At 43.1% G+C, this 16,602-nt stretch overlaps 1 protein-coding gene across 6 annotated transcripts in view; it reads left to right on the top strand.

The window, feature by feature from the left end:
- The window catches only part of ARHGEF10L (Rho guanine nucleotide exchange factor 10 like), a 245,485-nt gene extending 237,973 nt beyond the window's left edge, over positions 1-7,512 (top strand). For all 6 annotated transcript variants that reach the window (XM_074306088.1, XM_074306087.1, XM_074306091.1 and 3 more), the window contains 2 exons: positions 4,422-4,544; positions 6,330-7,512. In XM_074306088.1, coding sequence (XP_074162189.1) covers positions 4,422-4,544; positions 6,330-6,841 — 635 coding nt within the window. In that variant the 3' untranslated portion in view covers positions 6,842-7,512. The remainder of the gene's footprint in view (positions 1-4,421; positions 4,545-6,329) is intronic.
- Positions 7,513-16,602: the final 9,090 nt, after the last annotated feature.

The following is a 16,602-nucleotide window of genomic DNA, read 5'->3' as shown; positions in this document are numbered from 1 at the left end:
GTAATCTAAGCATCTAGTGTTACAGAGGAGGAAACTGAGATACAGAGAGGAAAAGGCTCTTGGCCAAAGTGACATAGTGAGTTTGTGATAGATCGGATTCAGTTTCCTTTTTGATGCCCTTTCCCGTAGGTTAATCCTAACACACTATGAGAGGCCCTCTTACTCCTATTAAGACCTAATGCTAAATATTACCTGTTGGGTGGGAATCTCCAGGTCAGACTCTCCTCTCCTGCTCTAAGAGCTTCCTAGCTCCTCAGCCCTCCATAGTGTACCTGGCACAGCTCCAATTTTTTTGTCAATCACTGCCTTGATTCAGATATTACTTTATTCTCACATTTGTTTCAATAATACCAATGACCTTCTGAATTAATAGCACATTTTCTTTCCAAAGAGACAATGAACTTTATTGTGTTATCATGTTATGGTCTATTAGACTATATAATATAATCACCAGCATTTCCATAGTGGATGCACTTTGCATCCATCATCTTATTCCATCCGCATAGCAACCTAGTCAGGTTGGCAGGAGAGCTTGGGTTATTTCCCCCATTTTACAGGTGAGGAAAGTGAGACTCAGAAAAGTGACTAACCCAAGATCTCATTTCTTTAGCCCAGACCCTTTCTTCTCTGCCCTTCAAATCCAAAAGCAAAACCCTTATTGGTTACTTATCAGTCCCTGGGCACATTACCTCCCATGGGAACAATAATTAGGTTATTATATTAAGTGGCAGCCCGGCTTTAAAGGTAAAAATGGATTCCTCCTTTAGTTCTCCATCTTTTTATTCCCGCTATTAGATTTCCACATACTTGTTCTAGAACTGAGGCAGTTGGGTGGTATCTTTGAGTCAGAAGGATCTGAGTTCAGATATTACTTCAGACACTGAATAGCTGTGTGACCCTAAACAAGGTACTTCACCTTTTTTGACTCAGTTTCCTTATCTGTAAAATGAGCTGGAGCAGGAAATGGCAAATCATTCCAGAATCTTTGCCAAGAAAACCCCAGAATGGGTTACAGAGAATCACGCACAACTGAAACAATTGAACAACAAAAACTCTACAAGTACGAGTTGGGGGCATTGATTTAGATACTTTTGGTTTAGTTTTGTAGAGAGAGGAGAGAGCAGGGCAAGCTTGGTGGGGAAGGCTATCTAAGACCTAAGTAAGCTTTAGGGTTCAAAGAAACTATTGTAAATAAGTGTATGAAGGAGCCCCAGGAAGATTCAGGAACATCTGAATTCAAATCCAGCCTCAGACACTTAACTAGCTATGTGATGTTGGATAAATCACTTCACTTTTGTCTATCTCAGTTTCCTCATCTATAAAATGGGAATAATAATATCCCCTACCTTCTTCTGTTGTTGTAAAGATCAAATGAGATTGTAATTGCAAATTACTCAGCACAGTGCCTGGGATAAAATGAGTGCTATGTAAATGTTACTGGCTTTAGGGTCATTTGTAGTTTATTAATGATGATAAAGACGCCGATGATAGCAGCTGTCATCCTTATCCTCATCATCACCATTTTTTCTTTATCTTTTTCATCATCATCATGGATAAACTACAAATGATCTTAAAGCCAGTGCCCTATCCAGTACACCACACAGCATATAAGGTGTTCTGTAAATGTTAGCTGCTATCATCATCATCTTCATCTTCATCATCATCTCATCATCTTCATCATCATTAATAAAAACTATAAGCCTAGTCAGTGCCTTATCCAATACACCACACAGCCCTGTCCATGGTGCTAGTTATGTTTGCCCATTGTGTGTCCCTCCAAGTCTCACATGCCATGTTGTTCCCTCTTCCTTGCCCTACACATCCCACTTTCCAGGTTCTTTTGCAGTCCGGAGGGGTGCCAGGGGCCCCGCCTCTGGAGTATGCAGCCCGATGTCTCTGTGCCCCCTCCCCCTTCTTTCCCACGACCACTGCTCTTCCTAAAAGGAGGAGACAGCACAGAGCTGATCATGCAGCAAGAACTAATCCGGCCTGACATCAGAAACATGTTAATTCACGGCAGCGAATTATCCCATTTCATTGTCTGTGCCTGGAAACAACAGGGTGCGCTGTTTGAGCAAAGCAGAGGCATTCATGCATCCAGAATGTAAAACGGAGCCTGGAAATCGTGGCTTGCAAGGGTTTGTCAGCACATCGTCGGCTCTCGTGATTCTCCTCGCCCTCCTGCTCCAGCTCCAGCCCCCATCCATCCCCTCTGCTGCCTCCTCTGCTCATTCTGGATGCGGGTACCGCCTGGGCCCTCAGGGCCTCATTTAAGTAGGTCCCAGTGCATCTGGCCCAGCCCCTTCCGCCGGGACTCCTGATTCAGAGGCTCTCTTGAGATAGAAGCTCCCTCTGAAGGCATCTGGTCCAACCCCTGCCCAAGAAGCGGCACTTGTACCATCCCTGACAAATGGGCTCGATCATTCGTTTAACAAATAGCTATTGAACGTTCAGTATGTACCATGCACTGTGCTAAGTGATGGAAGTAGGGGAAGGGAGAGGAAGGGGGAAATCCAACCCCTTTGAAAGATTATTTCCTTGTCTATGCATGGCAGTGAAGGTTTAGCCACCTCTTGTTTATTTGGCTATGTAACATGGGTCAAGTTACTTAATTTCTCTCATCCTCTATAATATTTTGTTGTGTAGTCATGTCCAACTCTTTGTGACCCCATTTAGGACTTTTTTCTGGTAGAGATACTGGTGTGTTTTGCTATTTCCTGCTTCAACTCATTTTACAGAAGAGAAAACTGAGGTATACAGAGTTAAATGATCTGCTCAGGGTCACACAGGTAGAAGTGTCTGCGATTGGATTTGAACTCAAGAAGATGAGTCCTTCTGACTCCAGACCTAGGCACTCTGTGCACTTTGGAGCTCCCTTAGCTGCCCTGTGTATAAATTATGGATGATAATAAGAAACATCCAATTTACAAGATAATTGTGAAGGTCAAAGGTGATAGAAAATACCTGCACAGTGCTTTATAAACTTTAAAGCCCTATCTATCTAAGTGCTCTATGGAGGTCTGTCTGTTCTCCCTATGGTCTTGTTCCTTCTATTCAGGGAGCCCATTGTTAAATTTTCAGGGTAAGCATTTTATCCCCTAGCAATTGGCAAATGCTACAAATCAAATCTTGATTTAGTGATTTAAATAACACATTATTTATAATTGATTGTCTAGACTTTAAAAAGTGATAGAGAAAAATGCTAATGATGCCATTAAACTTAGATGGAAAAGGTTGGGTTTTTTTTAAACATTTACCAGCATACACTTACACACGTTGTCCTGTGTTCTGTGTTGCCTAATATTTAATCTCCTCTGTAACCCAAAGTTCAGAAAAATGGTAGCGAATAACAGAAAGACCCACATTAGGAGTCAGAAGTGGATCTTGGATCCAGTTCCTAACACTCACTAACTTTGTGATTTGGCCAAATCATACCCTTGTTTGAGCTTCAATTTCCTTCTTTGTAAAATGGGGATAATAATAAATCATAGCCTTTAGTTCTGGAAGGGACCTTAGAGATCAATATCGTTCAGAGTTTTGTTGTTGTTGTTGTTGTTGTTGTTGTTGTTGTTTATTATTTTATTTTTCATTCAGAGTTTCTTAACCTAGAGTCCAATAATTTTTTCCCCAATATTTTGATAACTGTATTTCATTCTAACTGGTTCCCTTTGTAATCCTTGACATTTTATTTTATGCATTTAAAAACTCAAAGAGGTCCAGAACACAAAAAGGGTTAAGGAGCCCCAGGCTAGTTCAACTCCATCATTTTACAGGTAGGGAAGCTGAGTTGAAAGCACTTGCCCAAGTCCCATAGAGTATATGCAGCAGAGCTGTCATTGAACTAAGTCATGTGATGACAAATCTAGCAATCTATTGGACCATGCTTCCTCAAGGAAGTCATCTCCCACATTAGAATCTTAGCTTCCTCATCCATAAAATGGGGACAATTAAATTAAAATTAAACTAAATTAAAACCTGTATTACCTATCTCCAAGGAATAATGTGAGGATCCTGTGATATAAATGATTTTAATAATGGCAATAGCAACAATAGTTAATAGCTTATAATGCTTTTTAAGGTTTGCAAAGCACTTTAGGGCCGTTATTTCACTTCAGTACTACTTGGTGATTTAAGAATTCCAAAGTGTTTTACCCGTGTTATCTGAGCTCGCAGTAGTCCTGGGTAAGAATGGTGCTCCTCCCCCAAAGCCCCCATCACTACACTGGGGGACTGTAGTTTGTCAGCGTTGGGGTGCCCTTCCATAACTGAGTCAGAGAGTTCTGCCGAGGTCACTGGGCTGACAGGCACGGGAGTCGAACCCGGGTTTTTCTGGCTGCAAGGCTTGGTTCGTCAGGCCTTGGTGATGTTCTCTTATAACCATAAAGTACTAATGTTGCTGTCCTTCTCCTCTGTCCTCCTAGGCCAGAAGCAAGTCTGTGTGACCAGCCTGCTCATCTGCCAGGGCCAGCTCTGGGTGGGCACCGACCAGGGCATCATTGTTCTGCTGCCTGTCCCCCGACTGGAGGGTATCCCCAAGATCACAGGTGAGACCAGACCCCTTTCCACTCCCCCCAACCACCGCCCCCAAAGGGCTGCTATCCAAGAGGGGAAAAATCAGAGGTCGCTCTTCTGTTGTATATGGGACCCGGATCTGGGGCCATTCAAGGGGAAAAATAATCACTCCCATTTCTAGTTCAGCTATACCAGCTTTTTGTCTCAATAAACATTTTGGCATTTAAAGTCCTTTATAATCCAGCTCTAGCCTACCTTTCCATCCTTATTCTATATTATTCTCCAACCTGACCTGCCAGCAGTTCTTCTCAGAAAGCATTCCACCTCTCATCTCCAGGCCTTTGCACAGGCTGTCCCCGATGCCTAGAATGCCCTTCCTCCTCAGCTCCTTTCAAAGCTCAGATTAAGAACCATCATCTTCATGAGGCCTTTCCTGGTCCTCCTCCAGCTCCCAACCCCTGTTAGCTGCTAGTATCGCCCATGAAAACTTGTTGTTTCTGTGGAGATCTCTGTCTCTGTCTCTCTCTGCTTCTTTCTCTCTTTGTCTCTCTGACTCTCTGTCTTTGTCTCTGTCTATTGGTCTATGTCTATGTTTCTCTGTTTCTGTCTCTCTGGTGCTTTTCCTGTTTTTTTTTTTTTTTTTCTCTTTTTTTTCTGTCTGTCTCTGTCTCTATCTCTTTGTCTTTATCTCTCTGTCTCTGTCTATAGCTCTGTCTCTCTGTCTTTCTCTGTGTCTCTGTTGTTTTCTCTGTCTCTGTATATATCTCTCTCATCTCCTTATAGAAAGATTATTCAGGGCATGACCTGTTTCATCTCTGTCTTTGATGTGCCTGGCACACAACAGGTGCTTACTAAGTGTGCATTGCTTGGTTATTATCATCTCTGTTTTACTAAAGGGGAAACTGAGGCTCAGAGAGATCTTGGTGAGAGAGGTTCCTTACCTAGGGCTTCTCTTTACCAATAAACTCACAGGCCCAATAAAAACAAAAATTAGGAATTATGCTGGCAACTTTTCATTTCTGTGGGGAAGGCTTTAGAAGTCTTAAAGAAATGTGAGTTATTGGTTTTGTAAAGCATAAAATGAAGGATTACATTAATGGATTACATTATTGACAAAGTTCCTCTCAAATCTAACATCCTCTGTTCTAAGGGCCCTCCCAGCTCTGACTTTTTGTTTTTCTAAGGGCCCTCCCAGCCCTGACATCCTGGGTTCTAAGGGCCCTCCCAGCTCTGACTTTTTGTGTTCTAAGGGCCCTCCCAGCTCTGACATCCTGGTTCTAAGGGCCCTCCCAGCTCTGACTTTTTGTGTTCTAAGGGCCCTCCCAGCTCTGACCTCCTGGGTTCTAAGGGCCCTCCCAGCCCTGACATCCCATGTTCTAAGGGCCCTCCCAGCTCTGACCTCCTGGGCTCTAAGGGCCCTCCTAGCTCTGACCTCCTGGGTTCTAAGGGCCCTCCCAGCTCTGACCTCCTGGGCTCTAAGGGCCCTCCTAGCTCTGACCTCCTGGGTTCTAAGGGCTCTCCCAGCTCTGACTTTTTGTGTTCTAAGGGCCCTCCCAGCACTGACATCTTGGGTTCTAAGGGCCCTCCCAGCTCTGACCTCCTGGGTTCTAAGGGCCCTTCCAGCTCTGACATCCCATGTTCTAAGGGCCCTCCCAGCTCTGACCTCCTGGGTTCTAAGGGCCCTCCCAGCTCTAACATTCCACATTAAGGTGACCTTTAGTTCTTGTATTCTATATATTGATATCCCAGCTCTAAACCTTTGCCAACTACATTTGTCTGTAATAGTCACCCCTTGTCCACTCTTCTCTATCCCACAGGAAAGGGCATGGTCTCCCTCAATGGTCACTGTGGGCCAGTAGACTTTCTAGCTGTGGCCACCAGCACTCTGGCTCCTGATATACTGAGGAGTGACCAGGATGACGCTGAGGAGGAGAAAGGTGAGGGTCCGTCCCACGAACCTCCACCTGCCCCCGACAGTCACCCAGCCCGAGAGCTGGTCCATAAAAAGGGCATTCTCCTTCAGTACCGCCTGCGCTCCACGGCACACCTGCCAGGACCCCTCCTCTCGGTGCGTGACCCCCCAGACCCCGATGGGACAGCCCTGGCCCACAGCGAGGAAGATGGCTCTATATATGAGATGGCAGATGACCCCGATGTTTGGGTGCGCAGCCGGCCCTGTGCCCGTGATGCTCATCGTAAAGAGATCTCCTCAGTGGCCATCATCTCAGGAGGGCAAGGCTATCGCAACTTTGGTGGTGGCGGGAAGCCAGCCTTGGGCAGCGAGACAGACAGCACCCTGCTCATCTGGCAGGTCCCCCTGATGATCTAGCCACCCTCCCTCCACGGGCCGCCCTTCTGGGAATAGTGCCTTGCACTGCCCTGGGACTGCCAACATGCTGCCGTGACCCACCTGGGCCTTTATTTCCCACAGTGCCCTTTCCTCTATTTTCTGTCAGACCAGGGTCAAAAAGACTGAAAAGAAGTCACTTCTTCATGTGCCAGCTGCTTCGTAGGGTAAAAATAGGGCTTGAGGAGCTCTCTTGGCAGAAGGGGAAAAAAACTCTTTTTTTTAAACAACAAAAAAAAAACTTTCAAAGGGTGTTTTTTTTTGTTTTTTTTTTTGTTTTTTTTTTTGTTTTTTTATTTAGGGTTCTAGATACGGGAAGGAATCTTTGGAGAAAATAGTCTTTTAAAATAAATATATATATATGCATTTTATATATATGTGTATATATATGTGAATATACATATATATATACAAAGCTCACCTCTCTACAGATGTGTGCTTGTGCAAGTATGTGTGTGTGTGTGTGTGTGTGTGTGTGTGAGAGAGAGAGAGAGAGAGAGAGAGAGAGAGAGAGAGAGAGAGAGAGCAAGAGATTGGTGTGTGTCTCTGTACAAATAAATAAGTATATATAATGTATATTATTTATGTAAAAATAAAGTCTGTATATATTGGTGCATTGGGAGAGACAATAATAAAGGCATGGTTAATGTCTACATTTGAGTTGTGCGTCCTTAGAGTTTGATAGGGTCCCTTCTAGTCCCAATTGGATTCACAGATGTTTGTGAGAAAAATACAGGCTCTGCAGCAAGAAGGATTATGGGTAGCCACCATTCTCCCCTCCCCACCGAGAACTTCCTCACTCTTGTTCCTGCATGCTGAAAGTGACTGTTAAAGGAGCTTGTGTGGAGGAATTATGGCTCCAGGGTGGGATAGAAGCCATTGTCTGGGCCTGTACCTACACAGGGAGAACTGGAGCAAAGTAACCAGACCTTTGACATTACCTCTTAAGCTTTCTCTCCATGTAGACAATATTGAAAAGTATGGGCTACACTTTGGTTATTGTTGTGGTAGGGGTTCAATTATTTTTCAATCTTGTTCAACATTTTCTGACTCTGCTTGGGGTTTTCTTGGTAAAGAGAGCAGAGTGGTTTACAATTTCCTTCTCCAACTTCTCCAACTCACATTTGCAGATGAGGCAAACAGGATTAAGTGACTTATCCAGGGTCACCCTGCTGGTAAGTGTCTGAGATTAGATTTGAACTCATGAAGATGAGCCTCCCTGACTCCAGGCCAGGTACTCTATGCTCTATGGGCATCCCCACCTGCCCGTGGGCTATTATGGTAATTCTTAAAGTATAGTTCCTGCTTCCTTGGGGGTCTCTGAAACTTATTCAGGGGAGTCCTCAAGGTCAAAATTATTTTTACAATAGTACTAAGATTATATGGAAATGCTCTTGGGAGGGAGGGAAGTATCCTCAGTAATGTTTAAAAGTATAAATAAAGGTGTCCTGAGACCAAAAAGTCTAAGAACAGCCAGGCTATAAGATGGTATAATTCAGAGATTTGGAAATGGGTCAGTGTTTTGCTGAAGTGGATAGAATGTTGAACTGAGTCAGGAAGACCTGAGTTCAAATCTAGTTTTGGACACTTACTAGCCATGTGATCCTAGTTAAATAACCTCACTTCTCTGCCTCAGTTTCCTCACTTTAAAGCAGGGATCATGAAAATACCTCCAGGGTTGTTGGGAGAGTCAAAAGAGATATTTTCTAAACACTGATCACAGTTTCCTGGCATACAATAGGTACTCCACCCCTCACCCCAAAGTAGTAGAGTCTCTTAATCAGTGAATTAGGATGTGTTATCAGGCTTACAGATGATGAAAAAGCAGGAAGATATCTCTAAGGCAAGTCATTTGCACAAAGTTCTCATAGGGCTGGAATAAGATATTTCATAGGGATGTCAAAGGATTTCCCAGCCCAAGTCCAGAATTCAGTCCCACTCATCCTGGTTGCTGTCCTTTGTTCTGGAAGAGGACCCAAATGGCATCACTTTGTAGGAGGCAGGTGATGTAGCACAGCAGAGGGAGAGCTGGACTCAAGTCAGGAACACGTGTTCAAATCCAACTCATATGCTGATTGTACACTCTTGGGCAGGTTCTGTAACTATCCTGCATTCTAAGCAGCTCTCCAAATGTTCTCAGTTCCAGAGAATGTATCAGTCTTCATTGCTAGAGAGAATTAGTCAATAAGCATTAATTTGGTGCCTACTGTATGTCAGGCATTGTGCTAAGTCATGGGGAGATAAAAAAAGAGGCAAAGGACAATTCCTGCCCTCAAGGAACTCCTAGTTTATTGGGGCTAAACAACATGTAAATAAATTAATGCAAGCTACATACACAAAAGAAATGTGAGATGCACAAAATTAGAAAAAAAAAAAAAACCCAACTGTTCATAGGGACTATTTGTGTCCAACCTGTGGCAGAGCATCCTGAACTTATATTGGTCTGTTCAGCTCCAAAAGGACATATTACCTCCTACAAAGTGATGTCATTTGGGTCCTCTTCCAGAACAAAGGACAGCAACCAGGATGAGCTGGAAGTAATTTAACTGAGGAAGGCCCTAGAATTAAAAGAAGCTGGGAAAGACTTGGTAAAGGAGATGGGATTCTGTTTGGGACTTGGTTAATGAAACGCTAAGTCTAGTTGCCATCCTTCATGTGAAAGTTCAATCTTTGGTTCCAAAAATCGCCCTCCCAAATCTGAGATGGGCTGGTCAGTAGTTCCCATGACAAAGATCTGGGGGTTTTAGTGGCCTGCAAGCTCAACAGTGCAACATGATGTCATGTTGGGCTGTGGTAAGTGGAACCGTGGTCATTGGAAGGAAGGGCTTGGTGATTTGGAAGTTCCGCTCGGGGTCAGGAAGACATGAACTTGGGTCCTACAAGACAGGTCACTTCCCTTTTAAGTTCTTTCATTCAACTTTCTAAGACTCAGGTTGCACCATTGGAAAGAATTTCCATACCAGGAAACCTCTCTATTGCAGCCAAATACAATTTAGGCAATCGTACCCCCAAAAAACAAGGCCACTGACCCTAATAAGGGAGGTAGCAATAATGGTGTGTTCTTTTTGCCAAACTAAACCTGGAATTGTTCTGGACCGGGGGAAAAGGAGGGGTCCATGTTTTAGGAAAGAGATGGACAAGGGGGGGCATCCAGAAGAGAAAGACTAGCATGGGGGCAGGATTGGCTTTTCAACTGGAGGAGAAAAGACCGATGGGCCTGAGATCCACCCAACCAGTGTGTTAACTACTGGGCTAACTTGGAGACAAAAATGAAACAGCTCCTCAAGGAGCTTACAGTCAAGGACAGCTATTCTGGAAGCATTTGAAGAACTGATGGGGAGAGAATAAAATCTGGTCTCATTCTGGACATAATGAGGAAACTGAGTGTGAACTGTATAGAGAATAATTTCAGCTTCATGCCAGAAGGAAAGAAAAAGTCCCTGAAATCAGAACTTTTTCAAAAAAACTTCATTAAGTGGTAGTATGCTCATCAGCGGCAGAAGTCTTCAGGAACAGGTCAGATGGGGACGATGAAGTGGACAAAATACCAGGCCTGGAGTTGGGAGCTTAAATATGATCTCAGTCACTAACCGTGTGACTCTGGGCAAGTCATTCAGCCCGGGCTGCCTCAAAAGTGATTACTAGTCAGTGTTGTCTCAGGAGATGTTTTTATTCTGGAATCAATCATTGAGTCAACAAGCTTGGAATGGGTCAGAAAACACATAACCCGACTTTCCTTCCAGTGGGTGAGACCCCACAATCCCAGTTCTCTGGGTCTTAGTTTTCCCATCTGGGAAATGAGGAGGTTGGACCCTCCCATTCCCATTCCATGATTCTGGGTATTCTTCCCTTCCTCTTGGCTGGAACATTTAAGGATTTGGGGCTGCAGCTGCAGGATCAGCTGAGAAGCCAGGACTGTGATTTGAGGGGGGGTGAGGAGCAAAAAACAGGCCTTAATTTAGTGATGGGCATGGAAAACAGCTAGAGAGGGTGAAAGGAGGAGGGTGATGTGTTGCTATAGGCAACAGAGCTGGGGCTTTCAGGGGGCTTGACCAGATGTTATATTACCTTGGTCTGGAGAGAGGTTTGGACCATTGCCAGGCTCTATAATATTAGCAGTGAAAACGACCTGTGAACTTTGGGGTTGGGGCTTGCAGGTTTGGGGAGAACCAGGGAAGAAGTGTTGGTCTTCCTCTCCCATGGCTGTCCCTTTTTTTGACAGCTGAAAGGAAAGAATTTTCCCCATCGGTAACCTAATGAAGAATGCACTAAAGAAATCCTGAATTTTTTTTAACTAAATTTTTTACTAAAGACCTCAGTTTCTCCATCTGTAAAATAGGGCTAATAACACTGTGTTCTTCACCTCCCAGGGTAACATGTCTTGCATGTGCTCCCTTCTTGGCCGTTACTCCATTTCCATCCTGGTGTAGGCCCTCATTTCCTCACACACAGACTATTATTGCAAGAACCTCTCAGATCTCTTCACTCCAGCCCATCTTGCATTCAGCTAAGTGTACTTCCCAAAGTAGACGCCATCTCCCTATTCAATAAATGCCAGCACTTTTGTATCGCCTTCTGGTCCCATATATAATCCTCCAGCTTTTAAAGCCCTCCAGAAGGTCAGCTTCTCTTACCTTTCAGTAAGTCTTTATTTCCTATATGAATACTCTCTAATTCAGAGACACTGCTGCTCACCCAAGATGCTCCATTTCCTGACTAGGACTTTTCAGTGGCTGTCCCTCCATAGCCGAATGTCCTTCCTCTTCATCTCTGCATCCCAGCCTCTCTCAAATATAAGTTTATATCGCACTTCTCTTAGAACCTTGTGAGGTAGGTAATGCAAGTATTATCTCCATTTTACTGATGAATAAACTGAAGCCCATAAGGGTTAAATATTGAATCCAGGGGTATATAGTTCTTAATTGTCACAAGCAACATTCACAGCCAGTCTCCAGTTCAGCTCTCCACACTCTCTCGCCGTATTATCTTTTGTAACTAAAAGTACCATTAACACTGCAATTAAAAACGGTTTTGTTGTTAGATGAATCAATTAACTCATTAATGTGGTGGGAACATAACCAACTAAAGCTGTGGTTCTTGTGTGTTGTTGTGGAGATCCGACAAGCATCTAACCCGAGCAAATGCCGGTGAATATGGCCTTTCCCTTCTGAGAGGGCCTATTGTCAGCCAAGAGATTTCGTGATATCTTTGGGTGCTATTGGGTGGGAAGGCTTCATGGAACTTCAGTCACTTATGTTCCCCTGGAACAAGAGGACAGAATCACCAGCAGGAGGTCTCTCTGTGCTGGGAATTTCTCATGGGACCTGGTCTCCCTTATGGAGTATTATGTAGCTATCTGGAAGCAGAGGATTCCTACTTTTGGGTTCCTACTATTTGTGGATGTGTGCAATCCTGGTCTCTTTTTCCTTGAGAAAGGGTTAAACTTTATCTGGCTACTTAGGAACATGTCAGACTAGTAGAGTAGAAAGAGCCCACCTTTTTGGGAATAAGGAGAGAGAACTCCTAAGCTATTACTACTCATTGGGAATCATGGGAAATACCCATCTCTAGACCTCAGTTTCTTTTCCTGTAAAATGAGGAATTTGGTCTAGATACTATTAAGCTCTGATATTCTGTCCCAAGGTCTTTTTTCAACTGTAATATTCTATAACTTAAAGGCCCTTCCCAGCTCTGACATCCCAGGTTCTAAGGGCCCTCCCAGCTCTGACCTCCTGGGTTCTAAGGGCCCTCCCAGCTCTGACCTCCTGGGTTCTAAGGGCCCTCCCAGCTCTGACCTCCTGGGTTCTAAGGGCCCTCCCAGCTCTGACCTCCTGGGTTCTAAGGGCCCTCCCAGCTCTGACCTCCTGTGTTCTAAGGGCCCTCCCAGCTCTGACCTCCTGAGTTCTAAGGGCTGTCCCAGCTCTGACATCCTGGGTTCTAAGATTCCCTCCCAGCTCTGACATCCTGGGTTCTAAGATTCCCTCCCAGCTCTGACATGCCGGGTTCTCAGGTCCCTCTCAGCTTTGATATCCCATTTTCTGTGGTTCCTCCCAGTTCTGACATTTCCCATTCTAAGGACCTTCTCATCTTTAAAGTTCAGTTCTTCCTTTGCTTTCTAGAGAAAGCATTTGGTAATGATACAGGAAGACCAGAGACCACCTTTCCTCACCTAGAGATTGGAAGCCTCTGTCACTATATTCCCTGCACGTGTAAGCAAGAGACTTTGAAGAAAGAGAAGTCCTAGTTATTGGGAGACTAAATGAGAGGCCTATTTTCTAGCCTGCTCTCCCGCAGTGGTGCTGATTAAGGAATTGAAGACTGGAGGCTATGTGAGAAAAAGACCCTGCTTTACCGTCAGTGGAAATTGTTTGTTATTGTCCCTGTGTGTATATATTTTTCTTTTCTTCTTGAAAACCAATAAGGGCAGTTTGGTATAGTGGAAAGAACCCTGCAGCAGGTAGGAAGGTTGCTACTATGGAAAGAATGCTGAATTTGAGGTCAGAAAATATGGGTTTGACTCTTGACTCACTCCGGAATTTTCTATAATTTTTTGGGGGGAATTTTGAATCTTTTTTGAATTTTTCTGGATTTTTTGGTGACCAAAGAGTCACACCCTTTGAATTTCAGTTTCATTATCTCTGAAATAACTGGTTGGAAAGGATATCATTAAGTTCCTTTCCAGGAACTTTCAGAAGCTTATGATCCTATGACCAGATTTTCTGGTTTTCAAGAAGATAGGCCTTTGTGGGCAACTCACTTCCCTTCATGGTAAAATCACTACTAGATGGTCTCTAGCTTCCTTCTTCTGCTCCGAAGCTCTTACTCCATGATCCAACCCACGTGTGTTTGGAGTTAGAAGACCCAGATTTGAACGTTCTGCTACTTACTGATGCTGTGACTCTGGGAAAATCCCTACATCTGCTTCGAGCTTGTTTCCTGGTTACAAAAATCGGGGTTAGGACTCAGTGGCTTCTGACGCCTCTTTCCCTTCTGGATGCTTCAATCCTATCATGATAAGATTCTGGGAAAATCATCTGGAGACCAACAGAAGAGATGCGTCATTGAAGTGAATCTGGGTAAGTAGTGATCGGGTGACCTGATTTGTATAAATCCTTTCATTCAGAGTCTATCAGTCATCTCTGGCCAGCAAAGGAGCCGAGAACTAACACTCAGCCAGATGAGAGGAAGAAGTCATTGGACAAAACCAGTAGGCAAGGAAAGATTTGAAGATGGTAGAGAGTGTTTTGCTTTGAGCCTTTCTAAGGTGGATTTCCCTTGATATCCCAGCTTCAATCAAATCAATAGGATATTTGGGGATTATCACCATTATTTGGGGAATCATGGCTTGAACCTATATCTCGACCTTAGACCACAGCCACAGACTATACAGAAGTCATAAACCAAATAGCAAAGTGTTTAATAAGAGAACTCGGGAATAATACAGACAGCAAATGTAATTTTCAGTCCCCTCTCCCTTATACACTGCTTTTTGGGAAACATATTTTTATTGATATTTTGTTTTTATATCACCTACATTTTCCAATGCATTTCTCCCTCTGCCCCTCTTAGAATGTCACCCTTTGTAACAAAGAAGAAAAAGAAGGGGGAAAAGCTGGTTCAACAAAACTAGTGAAAACATTTAAAAAATTTGTTGATACAAAGTATCCCAAGTCAATAGTTCCTCGTATCTGCTGAGAAGTGGAGGTGGAGTGGAGAAGGGAGGTGTTTTCTTATGTTTGGGGTAAAGTATGGCATTTATAATTTTGTAGCATTTTGTTTTGAGAATAGCCTTTGTTTTTATTTATTTTGATCTTTCCATTTCCATTTAGTCATTGTGCATATTGTTTTCCTGATTCTGTTGACTTCAATTTGCATGAGTTCATGTAAATCTTGCTTACATGCTTCTCTATATTAAGAGTATTCATTCTTAAAGCATAGTACCATTCCATTGTGTGTATGTGCCACAATTTGCTTTGCCATTCTCCAAACAATGGGTATCTATTTTGTTTCCAATTCTTTTCTTCCACAAAAGTGCTGCTGCAACATTATAATGTATATATATATATATATATATATATATATATATATATATATATATATATATATATATATATATATATATATATATATATATGCCTTTTCTTTTTAATCACTGACCTTTGTGGTATATACCTAACAATGGAATGTGTGGGCAAAAAGTTTCATCTCTTTGAATCATTTCAGCTCAATTCCAAATTGACTTTTGGAATAGTTAGATATATAGATATATATAATTGTCATGTCATTGGTTCTCTTCCAGTATGAAGCACAAACAATAACAAGTCTTATTGGTGCTGATAGGGAAATCATCCAATGAGAATTAGTGTAGGGAGGAATTGTCCAGCCTTACAATAATATTTTCTTCTCCCGATGACTCTAGTGGAAATCACATCCTAAGTCACACTTCCTTGAATGATCACCTTAGCTCCCTGTATGTTCAAGACTGTCTTCCCCCTTTCACAGGCATCTCCAAGCTTTCCAAAGCCAGGGCTTGTGGGATAAGGCATCTGTATGTGTACCAATCTTTCTTTGTCAGCAATACATCCCAAACTCATAGTTGGCCATCACTTTTCCCATTCTTGGCGGTGTCATCCAAAATGGCATTGTTAGGACATGAGTCATGTTTTCAGCCTGTATCTGGAATCAAGCTCTGTCCACCCAGTCTGTCAGTGACAGCCCACTTCCGAGCCAAGAGCTACACTTTGTGGATGGGATAATGAGGCTCATTATCAGTGAATTCTCTTCTGGCCAAGAGTGGACTCCCGATGGCCGTTGCTCTTTAGTATAAAATTGCTCCCAATTCCTATAGATTGACTAGTTAAAGCAAAGAACCACCTTGGACCTGTAAGATCTAACACCAGTGCACATCCAAGGCGATTTACCAAGTACTTGATCCTATTCTTTAATCCAATGATCTGTAAACAGGGACAGAGGATTCCAGCCAGATCATCTTCCCCTGCTCCTGCCATGTTTTATTCTGATTCTTCTTAGCCATATTCCTATGTGTGAGATAATTGTAAAGAGACCATAGGTTTTTGTTGGTTTGTTTTTTGCAAATCTCCAATAATAATAATTCCCAAATTCTAGAAGACTCTTCAGGTCTTACTGATTCATAATTGCTAAATTCACTGACTTTTTTTTGATCTTCATTCTTCTGGGTCTCTCTATAGTATTTGAATATATTAACCAGCCTTCTCTCCTGGATACCCTTTTCTCCATGTGCTGTTGTGACACTGTTCACTCCTGATTCCTTTTTTTTCCCACTGAATCTTCATCTGTCTTCCATCTAATAAGGACACCCCAACAGACTCTATACTGAGTAAGCCCTCTCCTCTTCTTTCTTGGATCATATAATCAACTCCCATGGGCTCAATTATTACCTCTATGCAGTTGATTCGGATCTGGGGGACAGCTAGAGAAAATTCCCAGAGCTGAGAGATGGAGGGTCTTGTCTATGGAATAGTCAGGAAGTCAATGTCATTGTATTGAAGAGTGTGTAGTGGGGAGTAAGGTGTAAGGAGACTCTAAATATAGGAGAGGGTTAGATTATGAAGGGCTTTGAATGCTCAATGGAGCATTTTATATTTGCCAATGGAGGTGATGGGGAGCCACTGAAGTTTATGGGTGGGGGGTGATACAATTGGACCTGGACTTTGGCTGGAGGATGGACTTAAAGCAAGCAGGCAAATCCACTAGAAGGTTAT

The sequence above is a fragment of the Sminthopsis crassicaudata genome, chromosome 3, assembly GCF_048593235.1.
Source record: "Sminthopsis crassicaudata isolate SCR6 chromosome 3, ASM4859323v1, whole genome shotgun sequence".
Classification (NCBI taxonomy): Eukaryota; Metazoa; Chordata; class Mammalia; order Dasyuromorphia; family Dasyuridae; genus Sminthopsis; species Sminthopsis crassicaudata.
This window is presented reverse-complemented; position numbering and strand designations above follow the sequence as displayed.